The 25,108-nt window shown below is 45.2% G+C and overlaps 1 protein-coding gene across 1 annotated transcript; it reads right to left on the reverse strand.

The window, feature by feature from the left end:
• Window positions 1–11,842: 11,842 nt before the first annotated feature.
• PRND (prion like protein doppel) lies at window positions 11,843–13,774 on the reverse strand. Its single transcript, XM_060283116.1, has one exon. It carries the CDS (start codon window positions 13,749–13,751, stop codon window positions 13,221–13,223), a length of 531 nt encoding a protein of 176 aa, XP_060139099.1. The 5' UTR covers window positions 13,752–13,774; the 3' UTR covers window positions 11,843–13,220.
• Window positions 13,775–25,108: the final 11,334 nt, after the last annotated feature.

Here is a 25,108-nt window from a genome sequence, read left to right on the forward strand (position 1 = left end):
ATTTTCTGTAGTAATGATTGGGCAAATTGTTTGGTGTGCTCCAATATCTTCTTTCGGAATGCTTTAAGTTGTGTGTTCCTTGACGCTTCTCCTGAAGCTAATGTACCGGTGAGGGCTTCTCACTCAGTGGTTAAAAAGTTCTCCTTTCATGCCGGTCTGATGGCTCTAGGATGCTGGAAACAGGGCCCCTGCTACAGAAATAGAAATGGGACTTTAACCCCATCCCGCAACCCTGTGGCCACTACACCTCAGCCTTGGATTATATGTAAAAGGAACAAGCCATACATCATTAGACACTGTTCTAGAGGCAACTTCCCAAAGGTCCATTTCAACCACATTTGCTTTGCTCGTTGCTTTAAGACATACACTGCTTTCCATCTCTGCTCAAGGTCTGGAAAATATTACATGTTCTTTTTTTTGGCAGTGATGAAATAAACAGCAATTCACTCTGGACTTGGTGGCTGCTTAATTTCGTTGCGAAGCAATTATGGAGGCTAATGGATTCCTTGCAGGATCTGTGCTGTTAACGCCAGTGTTTGAGGCTTAGCTTCCTGTCTGTTTTACCATATAAGAAAAAAATCCTACCAGATTTCATCATGCTTAATTATTAAAGTAGCCCTTTGGGATGCCAGTTAGGATTTTGGACCTGACTTTGTGTAAGTGCTTCTCTTGGTGTTGATTAGAAAAGCTGACTCTGCCAAAGAACCTCCAGCACAAATTGCTACTCTTCTCTAACAGTCTGCACATGGGATTGATGCTTACACTGAAGACAACTTACTTCCCCATCTTTTGCAGGTTAGGTCAGAATGAGGCCCCACTGAATCCTTTCCTCCCTGGAAAGGGTGCGTAGAATGGCAACCTTACAGAGCTGCCCTGCCCCTTTCTTCCCAAGCACATTGTCATTTGAGTTGAGTCTCTCTTCCACCTGTTAAATTTTAAGAGGGTCTGTTTCTGTTTGCTTTGGGGCAGGAAGCTTTGCAGCACCTGTGGCTTTGCTGAAGAGGTACGAAGCTCCCTTCCTTTTTTTATTCGGAAACTTTGTACTTGTCTTATTATGTAAGATGACTTTTCTATGTGGTATCTGAAGAAGTGTGCATGCACACGAAAGCTTATACCCAGAACAAACTTAGTTGGTCTCTTAAGGTGCTACTGGACAATTTTTTATGTATTTCGACTATGTGGTATGGTTACTGGCCAACCCAATCTCTGCTGAGCAGTGCCTGAGATACCAAGGGTATTGGCACTTAACTAGGGTTTAATCCATGGGTAGGCAAATTAAGGCTCGGAGGTAGGATGTGGCGCAATAGCTTTCTAAATCCTGGTGGACAACGTCAAAGTCGGCCTCAGATTTAGTCACTTCTTAATATTTTTGGTATTTGATTCTTCTCTCATCTTGTTTCTACCTGCAGCAGACCTAAATGTGTCACCCACTCTCAGCTTAAAGAGCTTCAAACTTAAGCAAATGAGAGGTGATTTGGTAAATGACATGGTTCTTTTTTGTTTGCAGATATTTCATCGTATTTAATGACATCTCACTTCTTTGGTGTTGGCGCTATTTTGTTTTGTGTTCCATCCTTTTTAATTTTTTATTCTGCCTAAAGCTGGAAGTGGCCTAGGTCTCTCTGGACAAATGAAACCGAGTGTCCCTGATCCTTGTTCTTGCTGGCCAGGGCTGGGAGCAGCACACAGACACTCAAAGGCTTGGCCAGCATTCTCTGTAAAACGGACTGCAAACACACACACAAACAAACACACAAACACACACACACAAACAGACACAAATACACAAACACAGCATGTCCCAGAACCTTTTGCTATTTGCAGTGTTTCTGAAATGCAGAAAATTTGAAAAGCACTGTATACAGTAGTCTGCAGCAAAATAAGCACTCCAGCATAAGTGTGTGACGAGATAACATTCTTTTTATTGCTTAAAGAGACATAGCAAAAAATAAATACCTAAATATAAGTTTTATACTTTTCATTTATTCCCCCCTATTTATAGTTAACCCTATGGTGGGATACAGAAGCATTCACAACGTCCCATGCTACTATTTAAAAAAAGCCAGTCACAGGACTGGAACCATTCCTTAGCCATGACTCTGGCATGGTTTCTGCTTTAATATGACTTTTGTATCGCCGCCAAATAGTTGGGTTTTCTTCTTCACATTCAAATGTCACAGAAGTCTTCATTCTCGGTTTTTGGTCTTCAGTGTCTGCAACACTTTCTGGGTCATTTACGACTTTTTGCTTGGAAGTGTTTATTTTCCAAAAATATTTTTCGCCCAGAACCAGAGTTCCACTTATCAGCTGGGAAGCTGCTGCTATAAATCCAATATAGATAGAAATTCCAGCCCTTTGTTTTGTTGGAAGGGGAGGCACCCCCAAAACCTCCGGAAGCTGAATTCCTTCATTTGTTAATATAGAATGAAGGTTCCACAAAATGGAAATAAGTACGCATGTACCCGCTCCGAAGATCATCATTGCTCCAATTGAAAAGAAGGTAGCGATGAAATTGTCGGCTTTTCCCGGCTCAAAGATGTTAAATAGCGCAAAGGCCATGCACAGAACGGTCGCTGCATTGGCAAGTGAGGCCAAGGGCATCAAGTCCTGGGCCATGAGGATTTCAGCTGGTATGGTCTCCTCATTTAAGCGTGCGCATACCATGTTAATTTTCTCTTTTGTAATGCTTTGCACGGAACAGGCGCTCCAGGTCCCAATGACCACAGTGCCCTGTTGGTTGCTGCCCATGACCTGCCAGACTCTCCATTCAAGGTTGGCAGATGACCAGATGCTCATTACGCAGCCCAGAACAGCCAGGACAAAGGCACCTAGTTGCATGCAGGAGACCCTGCACAGCAGTCGGACTGGGAAGGAGCCGTGATGCCCCTGGGGTGGAATTTCAGCTTCACTACTTGGAAGTCTTGCGATGGAAGGCATGCTGGAGAAAAACACAGACAAAAGATAACCGTTAGATACTTAGGCACAGTATCATATGGACATCTCCTAAAGTTTGAGCTAATAGTGATGTCAGGCATGATCCCACCAAAGTTATGCATTCTACCCTGGAAAGGAAGTTTGGTGCAGCAGACCAATACAGCTACTGTTCAGGAAAGAATCCTTTCTGACTTTAGTCCTCTTTCTCTTTCTTTTTCTCTCTCTCTCTCTCTCTCTCTCTCTCTCTCTCTCTCACACACACACACACACACACATTGTGAAAAGCCTACAAAGTGGCTCTCAGACAGGACAAAAGGAAATTTTAAAAAGTCTATTTGTTCCTATCTGAGAAAACACTGCTATGTTGGTGGGGAACTGAGGAGCACTACATATATGCACCTACGTCAAATAAATCAGTTCTTCAACCAGTCTTTTTCCTGGGCAAGGAATTTCTCCAGGTCTCTCTCTTCCAGTGTCTGACCTAAGAGAAGAGTGAGGCTGGTCTGAGTGCCGTAGCAACTGCTCCTTGGAGTTCTGAGGCAGTTAGAATGCAGCTTGCTTTGAACGCTCGGAACAACACAAATCATAACTCCAGGGTACTGGTCGTTTGGAACATTTGGCAACTGCTTGGAGGCAGTATGCATTCAAATACCAGTGCGATTCTGCAACTTTTAAAAGACACTTTCCTGTCAGATGTAAGCTTATGCAAAGATTGGATGCAAAATGTGGAAATAAACACCCCAGCTGCCAGTTCCAAAGGAATGAGCAAGCAAGATTTGAAATAAACTAATACACAAATAAACAAATATTTAGTTGTTTCCATTGGGTTTGAACGCCCCTTTGAATAACAGCAACTTTATTCAATAGTACTGGTGGATCTGACTAGTCCAGTCTCCCTTTTCTAAAAATGAAAAGTTTTATAAAAAACTATGGGGACAGGCAAGTATTATCTCCATATTAGTCTGGCAGAGGTGTGGAGACGTCTGGTACTGTGAAATAATTTCTTGTTTAATTTACGGCCACTTTGTAAATTCATGATGGGGGGGGGATCTTTGAATCAGTAGATTTACAAGTCTTCTACGGAGACTTTTTCTGAACATGCTCATGGGGATTTCTTCCCTTGCAAAACGTGGGACTGGAAATATCCAGCAATCCCAATACGAACTCTTAAATGGGAGACCGCCCTCAGCGGTGGAGCAAGCCGATTGGGCGCCTGGGGCGGTGTGCGTGCCCTGCACCCAGGGAAATCTGTTCCTAAATACCTGTGGTCTTCTGTCAAAGTCATTCCTAGCTGTAAATCACTGTGGGAAACTGTAAGGGGCAGAATTGTATTCATGGCAGCAATAAAAACTGGAACTTAGTTCCAGCACTTCTCAGGTTGGCACTGTTGCCATTATAAGAGAACAAGGAAGACGATCGTTGTGAGTTCCAGCACTTCTTTTTCTAGAAAAATAGCACAGAGTTTGTACAGTGGAACCTCGGTTTAAGAACACCTCGGTTTATGAATTTTCGGTTTATGAACACTGCGGACCCATCTGGAATGGATTAATCCTGTTTCCATTACTTTCAATGGGAAAGTTCGCTTCAGTTTATGAACGCTTCAGTTTATGAACAGACTTCCGGAACCAATTACACCCATGCTTCAGTTTATGAACGCTTCAGTTTAAGTACTCCGCGGACCCGTCTGGAACGGATTAATCCTGTTTCCATTACTTTCAATGGGAAAGTTCGCTTCAGTTTATGAACGCTTCAGTTTAAGTACTCCGCGGACTGTCTGGAACAAGATTAATCCACTTTCCACTTTCCATTACTTTCAATGGGAAAGTTCGCTTCAGTTTATGAACGCTTCAGTTTATGAACAGACTTCCGGAACCAATTGTGTTCATAAACCGAGGTACCACTGTACCTTAGGCGTGGGCTGAGTGCCCCGTTTGCCATCCTTACTCTTCTTGATGTTCCAATTAATCCTTTTTGAGCTGAATCTCAGTCTCGGGTCATGCATGAACCCACCCGCACTTCATATGTTATTCTAAAGATCTCCCCACAATGGACACAATCAAAAGACTAATCTGGTTCTTTTGTCAGCATAAAAGTTACACAGTAGTAACACACGCAGTGCTACTTCTAACTCTTCACTACCACACAGATCCACAGTTTGCATATGGTGGAGGAAAACACTGCAAGCTGTGCAAGCTTTTGGGAGGCAGAGATGCAAGAGGGCATCAGAGGAGGGAGGGAGGGAGGGAGGGAGGGAGGGAGGGAGGGAGGGAGGGAGGGAGGGAGGGAAAGAAAGAGGGTTAGAGGCCAGTGTTGGCCACAGCACCCCATACCATCATTCAAGGCACCCTGGTTGAAAACCACTGAGATACACAATTGGAAGTTTATTCCTTTATTGGCAAAGCACTTGACTACATCAGTTCCTAAGGTGCAAGAATTACATGCACTGCTCCTGCTAAATATCTAGCTAGGCATCTCTCTCTCTCTCTCTCTTGACTTGTGCTCTGACCCAGACAGTTGGACCAACAGCTCCATCAGCACATTTAAACCCTCCCTTCTGGCATAGTGTTCACAGGAAACTGGCAACTTCTCCTGTGTAGCTCCTGCCATATTAAACCCCTCCTCATCTTTGGAGACAGTGGGATAGGGGGTGGGGGAGATTCTAATGGCCAGACTCTGTCTCTTCCCCCTCTGCACCTTCGTGCAACTCTACCCCTGCCTCCCCTTCTCCTATCTCTGACTGCCTAGACTCTTCCTCTTCCTTCTGCCTCATGGGTGGCAACAAACCCCACAATTTACTGGCCCCTTCCCCTGGACCAGGGCCCCCAAACTAAGGCCCGGGGCCCGGATCTGGCCCAATCGCCTTCTAAATCCGGCCCTTGGACGGTCCAGGAGTCAGTGTGTTTTTACATGAGTAGAATGTGTCCTTTTATTTAAAATGCATCTCTGGGTTATTTGTGGGGCACAGGAATTCGTTCATTTTTCTCTCTCCAAAATATAGTCCGCCCCCCCACAAGGTCTGAGGGACAGTGGACCGGCCCCCTGCTGAAAAAGTTTACGGACCCCTTTCATCTTCAGAAGATTGAGGCACAATGGAGGCAATAGTGTCTTTATGAAACATGGTGTCACATATTTACAACCCGAAGCCTTCAGTGGAGGGGCGTGCAGAACATTGCAGCTAAAGAGTGTTTCTTGCTGCTTCTCCCATAACTTCAGCAAGCTGGAAGCAGAAGCCAACCATGCTCCCCGTCTCTCTGAGTATGGCCTCTCCCAGCCAACCCACATGGAGTTCTCCCCACTTCCTGCTGCTTCTTTCCAGAACCCCTTGCCAAACGCAATTCCCACTTCCGTTTATATCATTGCTCCCTGTGAGCCTGGAAACCTCCTCCTCCTGTCTCTACCCGCCTTACCTTCCAAGTCCCGGACTGCAGAATCCGTGACCGGCAGCCGTGTGACACCGGAAGTTGCGTCGACATAACTTCCGGTGTCGCTTTGCCCTTCTATGGGCACCAAAAATGGCCGCCGCCGGCTTCGAAAGTCACTTGTACGCATGTCAGGAAGTGCGTCAACGTAACTTCCGGTGTCGCTCCGCCCATCTATGGGCACCAAAAATGGCCACCGCCGGCACCGGAAGTCGCATCTATGCACTTCCGGACATGCATAGATGCGACTTTTGAAGCTGGCAGTGGCCATTTTTGGTGCCCATAGAAGGGCAAATCGGAAAGAAAAAAAATGGCCGCCGGCAGGAGAAAATAACGGAGAAAAACGGGAGATGAAGTGATACGGGGGACCACTGGGAAAAGGTAAGTAAAAACGGGGGTTTCCCGGTGAAAACGGGGTACTTGGCAGCTATGCTACCCGCTAGGTATTTGCATTGTCAGTCACCCTTAATGGCCCGGTGCTCTACTCTGTTTGTCACCAATCTCCTGAACCGGCAGTGTTTGAAATTAGCCAGGCGCCAGGCACCTTTTGCACCTGGCTGTTGGCCGCTAGTGACCAAGTGAAAATGCCTGGGCACCAGGATGGTGCCTGAAATCTCCACCATCTGGAGGTGCATGCCTGGGGATCATTGGACTGTGTTCACACACTAACACCACATCCTGTAGAATTCTATCAGCTACACTTTATCTGCACAATCAGATTGAATTTCAGGTATCAAAATGCTTTTTCTGTCCAGCCTGAGCAGGAGTGGTCATGGGCGTACCCAGCATGGGGCAGGGGGGCAGCTGCCCCCCTAGAAGCAGGGCCGGAGCACGAGAGCAGCGCTGCTGGCAGGCAGAAGCGGAGGCGGAGCACAGCCCAGCGGAGTGCGAGTTCGGCGTTCCTGCCCACCGCGCCACGCCCTCCCTCCAGCTCCCCGTTGCACCCTCCGGCAAGGCCAAGCGTGGCGGGGAACCAGAGAGCGCGATGGGAAGCTGGAGGCTGTGACGGGCGGGCGGGAATGCCGAACTCGCACTCCGCTGGGCTGGGCTCCTCCTCCTCCGCCGCCTGCCTCTGGAGACTCCCCCGCTGCCGTCGATTCTGCTGCTGCCGCCGCCGGCCCCCTCATCCAGCAGCCATCGCGCTCCGGCTCCTCCCCCGCCCCGCCGTGTGCGCGTCCTCCCTTCCCTCCCATCCCGTGCCTTGGCCCCACCCCTTGCCCCCTCTAGTTTTGATCCTGGGTACGCCCCTGGGAGTGGTGAACAATGTTATAGTTAATTGTTGCCGCTTGTCTTCACTTGCCCCACCCCAGTGCCCTGCTCACAGTTTTGAAGAATATTCTTACATTGTGAATGGTCCATGTCACCCTTAAGAAAAAGAGCTCAGAACAGGCCAATATATAAGTGGACTGTCCCTGGATCAAGTGATTTCTTTCAGTTCTCAATGTTCGTAACCTAGCTCAAGGTTGTCATCTGAACTAGCCAGATGTTTAACTGATAATCAATCACAGTCAGTCAATCATTTGAAAAATAAGACTCAGAGCAGTCTTGCTTTAAAAATGGCCACTGGACATTCCATTTTGGCAACTGTAACCTTGATTTAAGGAGCCATTTGGCGTCTAGACTATATATCTGAGTTTCTAACACTGGAAACCAACATAGCCTGTGTCTTTACACTGTACCTGGCATCTTCCCCCAATACTCCAAATATTACTCCAAATACTTCCCTTAATACTCCAAACACTTCCATTAATACTCCAAATATTAAATTGTAATTTACTAATTTAATAATTTAGGGGTATTCTCCCCCACCAAAAAAGCTCATAACAGTATGCTGCTACAGGAAGGCAGGCATCCTCGTGTCTTGTGGAGAAGGTTGCTTGCTCTTAGAATAAATGGCAAAATTGTAATATACCTAGGAAGCTGCCTTAGCGAGTCAGACCAATGGTCCATCTTCTAGCTCAGTATTGTCTACAGTGACTGGCTTTATATCTCTGGGATTTCAGACGGTCTTTCTTTCCCAGCCCTACCTGGAGACTGAGATGGGTTTCCCCCCCCCCATGCAAAGCAGGTGCTCTACTACTGAGATATGACCCTTCCTCTAAACCCGGGAATTATGGGTTTTCTAATATGTGTAAAAGGAGGTTAGAATGGTCCCCCTTTAGAAATGTTGCTTAATGAAGAATATCCTTACTTGACGGAGAAACAGGGACGTGAAAACGAAGGGAAACACTGAAGCAGGCCCCTAAAAGTTCTGAAGAAATATCCATACAGGTTGGTGGGATGTCAAAGTCACAGCGACTTGCCTTCCTTTATGACATCTCGTGCTGCTGTCTTAAAATCCACTATCCCAGGGGTGTCTAGGGTGGGAGTCTGAGTATGTGTCAGGGAGGAGAGAGCAGAGGAGGCTTTTGTTTATTTTATTCATCTTGCTGCTTGTAATCTGTTTAGATCTTGGTTTACTTTGTTACTTATACAGTGCCTTGTTTGTTCATGTTTTTCCCTTTCTTTTAGATAGATATTTACAGTGGGTATAGCATGGTCTCTCTGTGGGGCCATGATGGTTCAGGTGGCATTTTTTGCCCTCCCTCTTGGTGATGCCCTTTGGCCTCTGCCCACTAGGCAACAGAGCCCATAGAGCAGGCATAGGCAAACTCGGCCCTCCAGATGTTTTGGGACTACAACTCCCATCATCCCTGACCACTGGTCCTGTTAGTTAGGGATGATGGGAGTTGTAGTCCCAAAACATCTGGAGGGCCGAGTTTGCCTGTGCCCGCCATAGAGTTTCCTTTGAGGTAGAGGAGTGGAGCTGAACATCTGGATCTCACGTAGTTCTGCTTTCGATTTCTCTTGTACCAACTCTCTGGGTTGGGCTGTGCGTGTCCCAAAAAAAGGACCTGATTTTCTTGTCTCAGCAGTTGGCACCCATTAAAGATACCATCTTTCCAGAACTGGCCTGGCTGTGCCCCTGAAACAGAAGCTAAGATCCCAATGTGGAACCGAATGAACCGACAGGCCTCACTTCCCACACTAAAGCCATCATCTGTAGCTTAACTGGGGCCTGAGGAGGGCCTGCTTCATAGCTGTAACATGGAGTCTTGAAATCCCAGTCTTTCACTATGCCCAAAAAGCAGGGAGGGGATGGAGAGGCAGTTGCCGGCTGCTGTGTTGATGTATGGGTTTTTGTATGAAAATGCCATGAACTCAGTTCTGGTGTTGCAAATAATTCATTGGGCTGAGCAGGTACTTAGAGGCTTTCTATTCTTAAAGCTATCTGTGTATGTCTGCTCCCACTCTGTGCATCAGTTTTGCACCTGGTTTGGGTTGGAACGTGGGGGGGGGGAGGAGTTACAGTAAAATGCAAAGCTAAGCCTGAAGTCTGCCCATCCCTCTTAGGAAGAATAAACTGTTTCAAGTGTTATAAATAGCAATATGCTGTTTGACTTATCTGCTTTTGTGTGTCTATATAATTAGTGGTGCAGCCACTCTTGGAGGGTCTGCTTGGGAAGCCTAAAGGAACAGAAGGTAGTAAGAAGCAACTGGATGAGGAAAAAATTGAATACTGTACCACAAATTGACTTGCAATAACAAGCCTCTGAAGAGGGGGAGAGGCAAAGCCCAGGGTGAGCAGGCAGATTCCTCCTTTTTCCAGTCTTTGAGTCCTCATTAAAAGTAATCAGCATTTAAGTGCAATTTTCTCCTAATATCCACAAGTTTGCAAACCAATTCCCCCTAAGGCAACACAATTTCGAATATTATTTTCATGAACATACAGTACACACATTTCCGTGCCCTTGTCGTTTCTTGGCCTCTGCCTACTAGGCAACAGAGCCGGCTGATGTTCTCTGAGGCAAAGGAGTGGGGATGATGCGCCGCCGATAGTCCCAATTTGTCTGGGACACCCCGGCTTCCTACGTCAATCTGTGATGTCCCGCTTCCTCTGCTGCCGCCTCTCCTCTGCAAGGCTTCTGCTGAGGCCCGGAGGCTGACCATAGCTGCTGACATGCTTCAGGTAGCACAGTGCCAGAAGTACATCAGTGGCCTTGGTGGAGGGAGACCTTGTAGCAGCAGCAGTGGGCTTTGCTGGGCCTTGCAACGGCAGCGGATCTCACAGGGCCTCCCAGCAGCAGGTCTCGCCAGGCTGCACATTCACTTTTTTTTTTTTTTGAATGGGGCTTTACATTTGAACTAAGTAAACAAACAAGCCACACTCCACCGGCAGTTGCTTCTGAGCAATTCCAAATAAAATGAACGGGAGAACAGTCATATGCCGTGGGGGTGGGGACTCGTTTTCATTCTTTGTGGTTCTGCTAATGGAGGCTGATCTGGCGATTACTTAAGAGAAGTGGCTCAAGTTAATGGGAAGGAAAGTACTGGCTGGGGAAGAAAAGATTGATGAGAAAGGCGAGCTTAATTCCTGCTGTGCAGTCGGGTCAGCAAGATAGTGAAGATATATAGTGCATGGAAAATTGAGCGCTGGTCTTTCCATTACTGGTATTAAAAGGTTCCAGGCAAGCATTAGACAGACATCTGGAAATAATCTGTTTTGCACAGGGGAGTGTGTTTGTGTGTGTGGACCTCTCAGGTCTCTGCTTGAGGTTTCTGCCTTCCCCCTTTTTTCTACCACATGTGCCCCAATTAGGAGAGGGAGGAATCACTCCATTTTGGTTTCTCATTAAGTTCAGTTCTCCACATTTTCACAAAAGCTTGAGATTTTTTTAAAAAGTCCTCATGAAGATTTGTCAACATTTTAGTGCATATTTCTTCCAATGTATATGTATAGGGACATGTATATGTACATGTATAGGGACCCAGGTGGCGCTGTGGGTTAAACCACAGAGTCTAGGGCTTGCTGATCAGAAGGTCGGCGGTTCGAATCCCTGCAACGGGGTGAGTTCCCATTGCTCGGTCCCAGCTCCTGCCCACCTAGCAGTTCGAAAGCACATCAAAAGTGCAAGTAGATAAATAGGGACTGCTCTGGCGGGAAGGTAAACAGCATTTCCGTGTGCTGCTCTAGTTTGCCAGAAGCAGCTTTGTTATGCTGGCCACATGACCCGGAAGCTGTCTGCGGACAAACGCTGGCTCCCTCGGCCTATAGAGCGAGATGAGGGCCGCAACCCCAGAGTCGGACACAACTGGACCTGATGGTCAGGGGCCCCTTTACCTTTTACCTCTTCCAATTTACATATTTTGGTATGCTATTTTGCCCAATATACGAATTTTTGCAAGCAATTCCCCATCATATAATTCATTTTTGTAAGTTTTTTTTTTAACGAATATACACATTTATGCACACTTTCTCCTGGTATGTGTATCTTTTCACATACTATTTGGTTGACAAACGGGCTGACCTTGGACCAGTCACCATCTCTCAACCTGTCTCACAGGTTTGTTGTGAGGATAAAAGCAGGTGGGCAATGTATTCTTTGGAGGGAAGGCAGGGGGAAAAAAGAAGGCAGTAACATAAATTGTGAACAAAAGGAGGTATATAATTCACAAATCTTGAATTCTACTACAGTATAAGTGAATGCTTAGAATACATAAAAGATATGCTAAAACAGATGGCCAATGCAATCTTGACATTTCACAGTGGAAAATAAGGACAATGATGGACTTTGAATAGCTTTTTGAAAAAACACCACCTAGGATCATTGCAGATACATGTATATGAAATCACCACTGAACATTCCTGAAAGCTCCTTTCAGTTATTGCTCAGAGAACACAGCAAAAGGAATGTGTGCACTGCAGGGAATGATGGTTTTATAGTAAGCAGCTCCAAACAGCCCTAAGTAAATCTGTCATCTGTGCTGAATCAGGCAGGAGCTCACTCACTCGTCATGGGAAGATGTCAAAAGTCACTGAGCGAGCAGCAAACACTCCATCCGACTGGCCCTGCACTTCTCGTTCTGTGGGGCAAGGACCAAATGCAAATAACTTTTACTATTGTGGCTTCAAATATGCCAGAGGTTCAGCACTGTGCTGCTCTAGCAATTTGCGTACTTCCTTCAAATGTGCGGGAGATAATGGCAAAGCTGATGGCGGGGGAAAGATCTGACTCGTGCATACCTACAACTAATATAACTGGTGCGCCTGATGCAGTAGAAATTCAAGCATGGAAAATGGCAATGTTACTGGAAGCCTTTGCTGCCTGCTTGCCCCCTCTTTGGTTTCTACTAGGGCTAAGCACTGGAACCGGTCAAAGCACGGGTCCCATAGCTGCCAAGTTATCCCTTTTTAAAAGGGATTTTCCCTTATGCTGAATAGGCTTCCTCGCGAGAAAAGGGAAAACTTGGCAGCTATGACGGGTCCTGAACCATATCATGCCAATTCTGGGCTTTGTTTAGATGGGCTGTTGGGACAGCCCTGGATTGCCTAATGTCGGTCCATCTGGAGTGATTCAGGGCTGTCAAAAGGCAGGGCAGACAGACAGTTGTAGGGAAGAAGGAGAGGCAGGCAGCCTCTCCAAGCTCTGCCCTTCCAGCACATTCCCTGTGGAGAACGTGCTGGTGGAGCAGCTCCCAGCTGCATTGAAACCTCCACTCATCAGCTGATGTGCAGAAGGTGCAATTAAAGGACGGAGGAGACACAGTGTCTCCTCCTTCCCCCAACTCCCTACAGATCATATTTTTAAATTAGGGTTTAAAAAACCTGATTAATGCAGCAGGGGCGGGGCGAGGAGACACAATGTTTCAAGGACTTAAAACCCTAATTAAGCAATAGAATTGATTCCAGTCCTGGATCTGGGTTTAGCCTTGGATCAGCCCAAGTCATATTGGGGACGATCCAAAGTGCTAGATGTGGGGTGGGGTGGGGCGGAGTGGGAACTACACAGCTCTATCTTCAACACCAGGAGCTTGGACCCTGCAACTTTATTTTGCGGAAAGAACAGAGCAACCAAGCAGGCCAATAATCAGGGCTTGACTGAAAAAATGGAGGGCTCCAGCGTTAGAGCGCTGTGGGCACGGCTGACTGCACGATTCGTTGGCACACAAGTGGTTAATCACGAACCACATCACTCTCTGCTTTGGGTCATTCGCATCTTTTCCTAGAGATAGGTTCAGCTTGGTCGAAGGCGTCACAAAAGTGACACACTCGCCAACCAGGGCTTCTTTGCTTACGTTCGGCTCCCGATACAAGGAGCAGTTGGGGTAATAAAGTCCGTCTGGAAAATCCTTCCAGTTATCCCTGTAATAGTCGGTGTCGTTCGGCTGCAGTTCCACACCGTCGATCATTTGACCCCCGTGGCACAGATATTTCTGGAGAGGCGATGTGGTCCTGCTGGGCCGTTTGGTGTATGGCTTCTTAAACCGCTTAGATGGGGAGATGCCCACTTTCCGGGAGAGACAAATTTCACCGCACAGGGCTGCAAAGAGGACAGCTGCTGCCAGTTTCCTCTGCATTGTAAAGTCTTGGAAAGGAGAAAAGAGGTTTGCTCCATTAGCGTCAGATCAACAAATAGGAAGAAGCAGCTCTGCCATGGCTGAACTAGGGCAGCAGAGTCAAGGCACAGCTGCCAGTTCTAGATTTTGCAGGGTGTTGGACAATGTGTTCTCCGGGGGAGGGGGGGTGAACATCTAGCTCAATACTTTTTTAAAATAATGTATATTTATTGATTTTGTAATAATAAAGAATATACAGAAAGACACAATTAACACATTCGAACAACAATAATATCCATACTAAATAAGAAAAAAGAAAAAAGAAAAAGAAAAAAAGAGAGGGAAAAAACACATAAAAATACATTCCTTCATCTTATATTCCATATCTTTGTCGACTTCCTCCTTCCCTTCCCTTCTACGGGTCTATAAATCACTTATTTAGCACTTTCTCATTCTTTATAACATTCTTTTTCTTAATTAATTGTTCTGATTATTGTTTTTAATCCCTTTTCACTCCCCAATTTCCAAAACCTCATAATATAATTTAATTTTAAGGAATGGGAAACTTTTGAAGAGTATTTGAAAAAGAATAAATTAAAAGAAACCACGTTGGCAGAAATAGACTGTACCTTGTAAAATAAATTATTAGATATCAGTTGAAATGAAAATAAACAACATATATATCACTGTGCAAAATATAAAGGAAAATTTTTTAAAAAACCAGCAAGTTTAATTGGAAGTCTGTTCAGAATCTGGTGAAGAAAACATGAAGATGAAAGTAATAGAATAACATGATTTTTAAGATTAGTGTGGGTTATGTATATGTTTTAGTGATGAGTCGTATGTTGGGGTGCGGGAATTATGTAGGTAGGTATGCATGAGTTAGTTGTGTAGGTATGTATGAATTAGTTAAGTGTTAGTATGGTGAGTTTGTATGTCGGTAAATGTGAAGTTGTTCATTTCAATCTATTTGTTTTGTTGTTTTTCTTTGTTTTAAACAATAAAGACCCCAATTTCCAAAACCTCATAATATAATTTTAATCTTAAAGGGATTATATCCGCCTAACATATATCTAAATCTTACTACATCCTACATTAGTCTAGCTTACTTCTGCAACCAACATCTAGCTCAATACTGTCGGCACTCACTGGCAGTGGTTCTATGGGTTTCAGGCAGAGTTCTTTCCCAGTGCTACCTGGAGCTGTTGAGGATTGAACCTGGGACCTTTTGCATGCAAAGCAGATGCTCCCCCACCTCACTACAGCCCTTCCCCAGGATAACCTTGTTTCAGTTTGGGCACTGGCTTGAGAAGTGCAAATTAGGTACCGTAGTTTCTCTTTCAAATGCAAATCCCTAGGTAGAGACTCATTGAGCAAGCAGACAATGGCATTTATTGCTCCTTGTTCTCACTCAAGAGGCAGGTGAAAAGGCAGGTTGCAACGATGACAGAGAAGAGCAGGTTCAGGGAGGTTCTTGCCAGTGCAATTTTAGTGAATATTTATTCCAATATACACATTTCTCTATGCAATTTTGCATAACATATCCAGTTCTTGCAAAGCAGTTTTCTCTAATATAATGCATTTTAATGTTATTTTCACTATTTATTTTTGTACATGCTAATTGACTGGAGAACAGCATTGCAAAATTCGGAGGATTCAAATTTCAAAGGATGGCTGTGTTTTGCTTTGCATATTGTTTCAGAAAGTGGAAATTAAGAAGGTTCACCTTTAAATCTGAACTGAATCAAATTTCTGCCTTGAGGTTATTGGCTATTTTCTATATAGCTGAGCTGTTATTACACTTTTTTGTATTCTGTTTCGGTTTATTCTGGACTGTTGATCCTAAGAAACTGATGATGATGAACTGGTTAATTTCTGTGTTCCCGAAATAATGCTGTAATTGTGTGTGTGGGGGGGAATCATAGGTACCGTGTTTCTCCAAAAATAAGACACCGTCTTTTATTTATTTTTCCTTAAAAACAAACAAACACGGTGGCTTATTTTCGGGGATGTCTTTTTTATTATTAAGTATGGTACAGTTTAACCTACAAGGTTAAACTGCCTATCACTATGGCTTATTTTCGGGGTATGGCTTATTTTTGGAGAAACACGGTAGTAGGTGAGACTGCAACAGGAAATATTGTAAGTTTGATTTAGACAGTTTGTAGTCTAGCATTTAGAATATTGGACCCGGACTGTGGAGATCCATGTTCAAATAAACACTTTAAGATGGTCTTGGCCGTTCACCATCTCTCAGTAAAACTTACCTCACAGGGTTGTTGTGGAAATAAAAATGTGTGTAATTCATTCCAGAGGTCTGTTCTTAACCTGAAACTGTTCTTAATCTGAGGTACCACTTTAGCTAATGGGGCCTCCCGCTGCCGCCACACAATTTCTGTTCTCATTCTGGGGCAAAGTTCTTAACCTGAGGTACTATTTCTGGGTCAGCGGAGTCTGTAACCTGAAGCGTCTGTAACCCGAGGTACCACTGTAAATGTTTAGAATATTCTGCACTGAGATGAAATCGGATTTATGTAGGGGTTAATGGCAATTGCTGGTGTAATTCTTCTTGAATGATATAGTTCACATTACTGTAAATGCCTACCCATTATGTATGAAACACTGGAATGACTGTTGATCAACCTGCAAGGTATGACTGGATAGACTACCAGTGCTTTTTCCTTTTCTTTTCTTTTTAAGAAAAAAATGTGCTAGGACCCACCATGAAGTTGGTACAGTAAGTACCACACATTTAACACTGGGGGGTGGGGTGGGGAGGTACGGCTACTGCATACCCTTGGGTGCACCCAGAAAAAGCACTTTATATTACCATTAGATCCATTATCCATGTTATTTTGGCATGTTAAATCATTAAATTTAGCAAGCATTAAATTTAGCAAGCAATAGACAAAATCATGATATATCTTCTCACTGCAGCTGGAATTATTAGTCAAAACTGGGAAAGAGATTCAGAATTTTAAGTTGACTGTGGTTTTACATATTTTTATTCCGATCTGCATTTAATCATCATAATAGTTGTTAAGGGTAGGAACCGTTCCACTTTTAAGGTCTAACCAAAGGAATTTTAGCATTCCACATTTGTTCACGTTGTAGTTTATCTTTGTCCAAGTTAGTTTCTATTTCTGCTACCTTGTCTTACTTTTACGTTGTTAAACTTTGTTTTGGAGTGGCCCCCCACTCCAGTATTTTGCCATGAAAACTCCATGGATATAAAAAAAAGAAGCTTTGAGAAGGAAGTGAGAGTTTCCAAGGCATGCTCTGGTTCATGGGGTCACGGAGAGCCAAACACGACTAAGACAACTAAACAACAAAACCGGGCTATAAACCAATAAAGGAATCTGAATCTACTCAAGTGAATAAAAACAGTTTTAAGTTGAAAAAAAAATATTTTCAGGATATGTATTGTAAAGAGTCTTGTAAAGGCAAGGATACTCTGGTTTCTCTTCAGATCATATAAATCTTTTGCCTTTTATTAAGGATCTTTTTCTTTTTTTAATGTGCACTTGCAACCTTTAAAAAACTTTCCCAGTGTTAAATGCCACCCCTTAACAATAGCAGAGACCTCATAGGTGAAACTTAACAGGTGGCTTATCTGTTGCATTATTAAATGAAATGCGGCTACCACAAGCAGAAGCCAAGGCTATTCCATTTCCCTCCATTGCTCATTAGGATCCTATGAGATCATTAGTTGACTTTGCGCCTGGCATCCTGAATCTAAACATATGAAAAGTAAATAAAAATGGACTGGCACGATCCTGAACTGTAATATAAAAGAATGAGTGCAAAAAGCAGTGCAAAGATTCGGGGCTCCTCCAAACAACCGACTGTATTTATTGAGCATTTGCCTTGATTCACTTGCACAAGGCTTATGAGAGCTTACATTATACAGTTTTATTAAGCACTCATCCTGATTTATTTGCAGGGAGGGCATATGGCATCCTGCATTCATCCTGATTCGCTTCCCGTTAATCATTCATTTATCCCACCCTTCCCCTGCCAGTTCAGAACTGCAAAAAGTCCAACCCTTGTTTTAAAAAGTGGATTTGTTGTGCTAGGGGAACAGAGCACTTTAACTCACCTTAACGGCGCAAACCTAAATTTACAGTACGCTCTTGAATCCCTCCCACGAAGCAGTGACAATCTGAAGGCACCCTTAGCAAACATGGGAGTAACTTACTCTTCTGTAGATGGTTTCTGGTAGGCTTCTCTGAGGCTCTGTTCTTTTAGAAGAGCAGGTGTCTCTAAGCTCAAAAAGTATGTGCCTCTCAGAATATATAGCAGCAGGAGAGGTAACCTTCAATGTCAAGTTTAGCCAATCCTTTATGGCTGAGCATACACCATCTTTCAACTTTGCGGCCACTGTTCTAAATGCATCAGGAAACATTTCCCAGGGGTCGCTCCCATACTGTGGAAAAAGAAAAAAGAAAACAACCACCAAATGCCTCACTAGCTGACCACAGGCTCAAAGCAAAACTTGTGTTACTTTCCCTGTTAGCGTCTCCCTGGTACAGATTGTATTGTTCATTCTAAAAATAGGATGGAAGCAGAGGGCAGAAGACCATCGCTGGCTGTGGCTGCTGAAATAGGAACGCTGGCAGTACTGATAAAAATATTGCCCGCCCCATATATCTTTGGAATGCAGGAAGCTGCCTTATCAGGAGTCAAACCATTGCTCCATCTAGCTCTGTGTTGTCTAGACTGACTGGCAGCCAGACAATAGGATTTCAGAATGGGTTCTCTATCAGCCCTACCCAAAGATGCTGGGGATCGAAGCTGAGGTCTTCTGCATGCAAGGCAGTGACTCTACTACTGAGTGACACCTTCTTCCCATTGTTTTAGCAAAGTTTCCATGTAGGGATCTGGTAGAATTCTACATAACTCAGATTAATTTGGTAATTATTGGAGCAAGGGCAGGCAGACTTCAGCCTTCCTGGATCTACCTTATTTTAGGGAGATTTTTTTTAGTAGAACCGCAAGATCTACCACCCAGAGCCTGGTGCAAAAAGCATACAGTTAGCATTTGAAAACAGGGGTTCTCTGTAAGCACATTCTGGGGCTGGAGGCTTGATTTCAGTACCCAAATCAAACTGATTGTTAACAGGGTGACTTGAATAAAGCAGATGGAGTCCAGAGAGAAAAGAAATTGATCATACTTTGTTGGGTAAACTGAACAAAAACAGTAGATAATATGACAAGAAACAAAGAGAGAGGTTTTGTCTTTCTTAGCAGTTCAGGTTTTGTCTACAGCAGGGCAACATATACCTACTCATACAGTGGAGAAACTCTCTCAGAAGTACAGACCCAATCAGAGCACAAGTTATCCCAGCAAAGATCATGTCATTCTGAGTGGTTGCTAGGCAATACCTTCACCCCTACCTCAGTTGGCTGAATGTAAACAGAATTAACCCTTAGGTTACTAACTGATTTATCCCTGTACTTCCAACACTGAGGGAGGAACCATTTATGAACAATTTCCATTGAGTTTTCTATAATAGAGTCTGAGACTGAATAGAATCGTTTCATGGACCATTTTTGTGGATCATCTTATCAATTTCTTCTCACAAATCCTGTTCACATACTGACTTCAAAGCAGTCAAGGAATAATTGAGAAAAGAGGGCTGCGCATATTTAATACATGATGTTGGCAGAATTACTGTACTGTATCTTCAAATACAAAGGTCTAGAATAGCAGAATACATATAATCAGCAGAGGAAATAAAAAATATATGCTGAATGTGTTTGGTGTCCATTAATCATGTGGAATCAAAGTATTTAATTAAATCTTGCAACTCCAAACAGTTTGGTTAAAGAAGCTATCAATATTTTTAAAATGTTTAAGGGTGTGATTTGATATGCTGGGAATAAATCCCATTGAGTTCCCATTGCACTGTAATAAGCACTCTGAACACCAGGGGGTGATGTGGACCAGTTGAAAAGAGCTGGTCTGCTCTGAACACTTGGACGTAGAGCGGCCAATTTTTCAAAAAAAAAGTGGGCGACAAGAATATTTCGACATAGAATCCATGGGCCACACATTTACAACAACAACAACAACAATTTTATAATTATAATAATTATTATTATTTATACCCCTCCCATCTGGTTGGATTTCTCCTGCCACTCTGGGGAAATTAAGGATGCATTGCAACAATGGATGTAGATCTATTTCTACTATTTTCTGTACACATGGTGTTATGTATTGAAGTTCTCACCCTGGGCCAGCAGAGGGATACTGTATATAGTTTCCACTCAGGTCCTCGTCAGTTAGTTTAGGCAGGAAACCCTGGGTTGTTGTTGTGTTACAATGTCGCATTATTGCCAGCCGGCTGCCTATAAAAGGAGGCCGGCTGAGCTGTTCTGCCAGTTCTGTTCCATCTTCCAAATAAAAAACTGCTTTGGAGAAATAGCTGTGTCGTCTGCTATGTCAATCCACTATTCAACACTGGCGACGAGGATGGGATATGATGGACATCAGAGCACAGCCAGATTCGGACGCTCACTGAGCAGAATCACTGAGCAGAACCAATTCAGAGCTGACCGTTCTGGCTAGAGCACTGTGTTCCATCCATTGGCCTCCACATCGGCATCAGAATCATGGCTTCACTCGTGCTTCTACCACCGTTTGCCCCAGCCTCTGAATCCTGGGACTCTTACCTAGCTCGGTTCGACTGCTACCTCCAAGCAGACGAACTGACAGCAGGGTCAGAAGCAGGTAAGCTCTTCCTCAGCCTCTGTGGGCCTGAAGTGTTCAAGATGGCCCAAGCTTTGGTCGCGCCTCTAGCAGTCAAAGCCATGGGAAACGCTTAAAGAAAAGCTCCGAAACCATTACACTCCCAAGCCATCCAAAATTGCCGCCCTCCGAAAGGCCGCAATGCACTGAGAGTTCCAAGACTTAGACGATGCCCTGATGGATCGAATTGTCTGTGGGGTCGGGGACAACCGTCTGCAACGGTGTCTCCTCACCAAGCCAGACCTAACGCTGCAGAAGGCCATTGAGGAGGCTGTGGCCTCAGAAGCTGCTGAACTCTCTGCCCAGGAGATCCGCAAGGCCAGCAGCCCGCAGCTTGCTAGGAAGACAGTCCCAGTGCATCACAAAGACGCCAGCAGTGATGAGGATTCCTCCAGTGAAGACGATGACGTGCACCAGACGAAGCGTGAACGTGGGAAGTTTAAACAGAAGTCCAAGGGCCAATCAGAATGCGCCGGCTGTGGAGGCAACCATTACCGTGCCAATAATAATAATAATAATAATAATAATAATAATAATTTATTATTTATACCCCGCCCATCTGGCCGGGTTCCCCCAGCCACTCTGGGCGGCTTCCAAAAAAACAGAAATTCTAAAATACAGAAATCCATCAGACATTAAAAGCTTCCCTAAACAGGGCTGCCTTGAGATGCCTTCTAAAGGTCTGGTAATTGTTCTCTTTGACCTCTAGTGGGAGGGCATTCCACAGGGTGGGTGCCACTACCGAGAAGGCCCTCTGCCTGGTTCCCTGTAACTTGGCTTCTCGTAATGAGGGAACCGCCAGAAGGCCCTCGGAGCTGGACCTCAGTGTCCGGGCAGAATGATGGGGGTGGAGACGCTCCTTCAGGTATACCGGACCGAGGCCAAGTGTCGGTTCAGAGACACCACCTGTTGGCGATGTTCCAGAAAGGGCCACATCGCTAAGGTCTGTCAATTGGCTCTGTCCAACACCCCCCATTCACTGTCTCACAAGTAATTATTATTATTATTATTATTATTATTTATTTATTTATTTATTTATACCCCGCCCATCTGGCCGGGTCTCCCCAGCCACTCTGGGCGGCTTCCAACAGAAAAATACAACACGATAATCTATTAAACATTAAAAGCCTCCCTGAGTCCAAGTCTTCACTCCAGTCTGCCAAGAAAAGCTGTTTCGCCCTCACCAACTACAAGCTGCATGTCACTGTGCTCATTGAAGGAGCTCTGTGTGACATGGAGATCGACACCGGCGTCTGCCATGTCCATCGTGTCTTGGAGCACCATCAAAAGACTCGTACCCAAGGTGTCCAAGAGGCAACTCGGCTCGCACCGCATATACCTGAGAGACTACCAGGAAACGACATCCCCGTGGTAGGCGTTGGCCGGTTCTGGATCACCTTCAAGGATTTTTGGGGCATGCTCCGACTGGTGGTGGTCGAAGGTCTGCAGCCAAGCCTCCTAGGGCTAGACTGGTTTGATGCCCTCAGCCTGGAAGTCACCGGCATCAACTGCATCTCTAACGCACAGACTGAAGGTCTGATCAAAGACTTTGCCGAGGTTTTTGACGGCACCTTGGGCCAATATACAGGCATGCCCATCTCCTTTAGCCTTGATCCACAAGTCGCCCCCCATCAAGCTAAAGCCACGCCGGGTTTCGTTTGCCCTCAAAGCTAAGGTGGACGAACAACTTGACAAGCTGATCGCACAAGGAGTTTGGGAGCTGGTTGTCCACGCCAAGTGGGAAACCCCCATAGTCACGCCTGTCAAGCCGGACGGGTCAGTGAGAATCTGCGCTGACTACAAATGCTAGATCAACAAGGCACTTCAGCAGCATGCGTACCCAGTTCCCGTTGTCCACCACCTGCTGCATTCTCTGGGTGAGGGTAAGGTCTTCGCTAAACTGGACCTTGCCCAAGCCTATCAACAACTGCCTGTTGATGATGCCACCGCTGAAGCTCAGACGATCGTCACCCACCTACCGTGTTTCCCCCTTTTTAAGACACCGTCTTATTACTTTTTTTTCTCAAAAAACCACAGGGTGGCTTATTTTTGGTGGGATGTCTTACTGGTACCGGTATTTTTATTACGAGTCTGAGGGAAGGGAGGTGTGTGCGTCCCTGGTGCAGCCCTCTCTCCCCGGCCCTGGGATGTTCGCGAAGGGCTGCTCTCTCTCTCCTCCAAGGTGGGGACTCACTTAATAGCAATCTGCTACACTGGAGCTTCTTAAATCTAAACCAGTATAATGGAATCTATCTGTGTGATACAGTCCTAGCAGTAGCCTATACCTAAAGCAAGTAAGGATCTCTACCAGCCAGCTGCCCAAGACTGCAAGACTGTCTGAAGTTCCAACAACATAGCACTTTGCAGTGCTATCACTGATAGCAAAGAAGCTACCTGCTGAGAACAAAGAAGCCAGCTAAGCAGCAATTAAGATTGCTGACTTGGTAAATGGTAGCAATTGAGAGGCAATTGAGCCAGCGAGGTGAGGAAGCACGTGTTGTTAGGACCGGCAGTTTAACTTTTGTGTAAAGCAGCGTTTAGCAGCTCCTTTTAGCAGCTCGCAAACAGCGAAGGAAAAAGTCCTTAATAAATAAATAAAAGTCCCCAAGGCAAGGACTGCGATCCAGACTACTTACAAATCCTTAAAGGGGCAGCTCCACAGACAACCAAGCAGCATAAGGTAGAAAGAAAACTGCAGCAGGATTTTTAAAAGGCTGCTTTATGCCCGGTAAAAGCAATGAGACAACAATCAGACACGGGAGATTCCCGTTAAGAGGAAATCAACGTGCATTGAATGGAAGGGAATTTAGGGAAAGGTGGGGGGAAGCGAGAGGTGGGCTGTGTGTGTGTGTGTGTGTGTGTGTGTGTGTGTGAGAGAGAGAGAGAGAGAGAGAGAGAGAGAGACACGCAGGGGGGGGGAGAGAGACAGACGCGCGCACGGAGGTCTCTCCCTAAAAGGGAAAACAGCCTTTGCATTCTTCAATCGCCCCTCTTTTCTTCCTCGTGCCTTCATCTCCTCCCCACCCCACTTTTCTCCCCTTCACCAAGTAGAGCTTACACAGCTTGGCTTAAAAAATTATTTTTGGATCTTTTTATTTAAAAAAATGCTCTCAGAAACGGGGAAGGGAAATCACAAGGCTTCGGCAGCCAGCAGCTACGGCTGTTCGGTGCATTTTTACAAGCTTTTAAAGGAAATACGTGTCTGTGGAGCGACAGCAAAATGGGGAGAGATTTTTAAGGGGGGAGTTGGCTGGCAGGAGGGGGGTTATTGCTAGTGGGTGAAGGGTCTATTAGTATGTCTTATTTTCGGGGTATGGCTTGTATCGCGCAATTGCTTAGAAATCCTGCTATGGCTTATATAATGACTACGTCTTAAAAAAGGGGAAACACGGTAGGGGCGTTCTGGTGCCGTCGGTTGCAGTTCGGGGTGAGTGTGGCTCCTGGCATCTTTCAAAGCCTTATGGAGTGTCTCCTGCAAGGACTTCCAGGTGTGGTGCCTTATTTCGACGACGTCTTAGTGTCCGCAGACTCACACCAGCAGCTGTTCGAGCGCCTCCGCACCGTGCTGACCAGGTTCCAGGAGGCCGGGCTCAAGGTGAAGAAGGAAAAGTGCCAGATCGCCGTTCTACAGGTGGAGTTCCTGGGCTACCTTATCGATGCCTCCAGCCTTCACCCGATGACATCCAAGATCCGGGCCATCTAGCAGGCCCCCATCCCAAAGAACAAAACGGAGTTACGGGCATTCCTGGAACTGCTGAACTTTTATAACACATATGAATTGGGCAAATGATTTGGAGTGCCTAATACAGTGGTGCCTCGCTTAATGAATGCCCTGCTTAACGAAATTTCCACTTAACGAAAGGATTTTTCGAGCGGAGCTTGCCTCGCTAGACGAATGCGTTTTACGAAACATTCGTCTAGCGAATTGCGGTTTCCCATAGGAATGCATTGAAATTCAATTAATGCGTTCCTATGGGCTAAAAAAAATTCAATGCATTCCTATGGGATTCGCTAGACAAATTTTTCGCTATAAGAAAAGACCCGTGGAACGAATTAATTTCGTCTAGCGAGGCACCACTGTATCTTCTTTCAGAGTGACTTAAGTTGTGGTCCCCACCACCACCACTGATGTTCCATAGTATACAACAGAACTTGCACATCATACTCTTGAAATTGAAGCACCTTGTGTTCCAGTGGTTCTAAATGCTTAGCTTTGAAGCGTACAGAACAATTAAGTGTTCTCCTCACACACCTTCTCCAGAGTGATCCTAGGAGCCAATCCTCTGTGGATGACTCAGTTCCTTTCACTATGACTGGCTCCAATCAGCACAAACTGCGCTGCAAAAATAGTTGCGTGTGTAGACCTTTTAACCACCCCCGAAATAAATTCAGACGAGACTCAAATTTTTGGTTTGGTTTTTGGCAGAATTTAGGCCACAACTTTATTGATTACAATCAAGTGAGTGGTTGCATAGGCTCTGGTTCGACCAGCTTCCTGCACCCTTGCAGGTAGCGCTGACCCAGGGCACCAACCATAGGTCAGCCTCGGGTGAACACCTGGGACAGTGGAAAGCAGGAGCCCTGCTAGTCCTCCACCCAGATGTCCCCTGGACTCAGGCTCCGGGCA

This window comes from Zootoca vivipara, chromosome 15 (assembly GCF_963506605.1).
Source record: "Zootoca vivipara chromosome 15, rZooViv1.1, whole genome shotgun sequence".
Taxonomy (NCBI): Eukaryota; Metazoa; Chordata; class Lepidosauria; order Squamata; family Lacertidae; genus Zootoca; species Zootoca vivipara.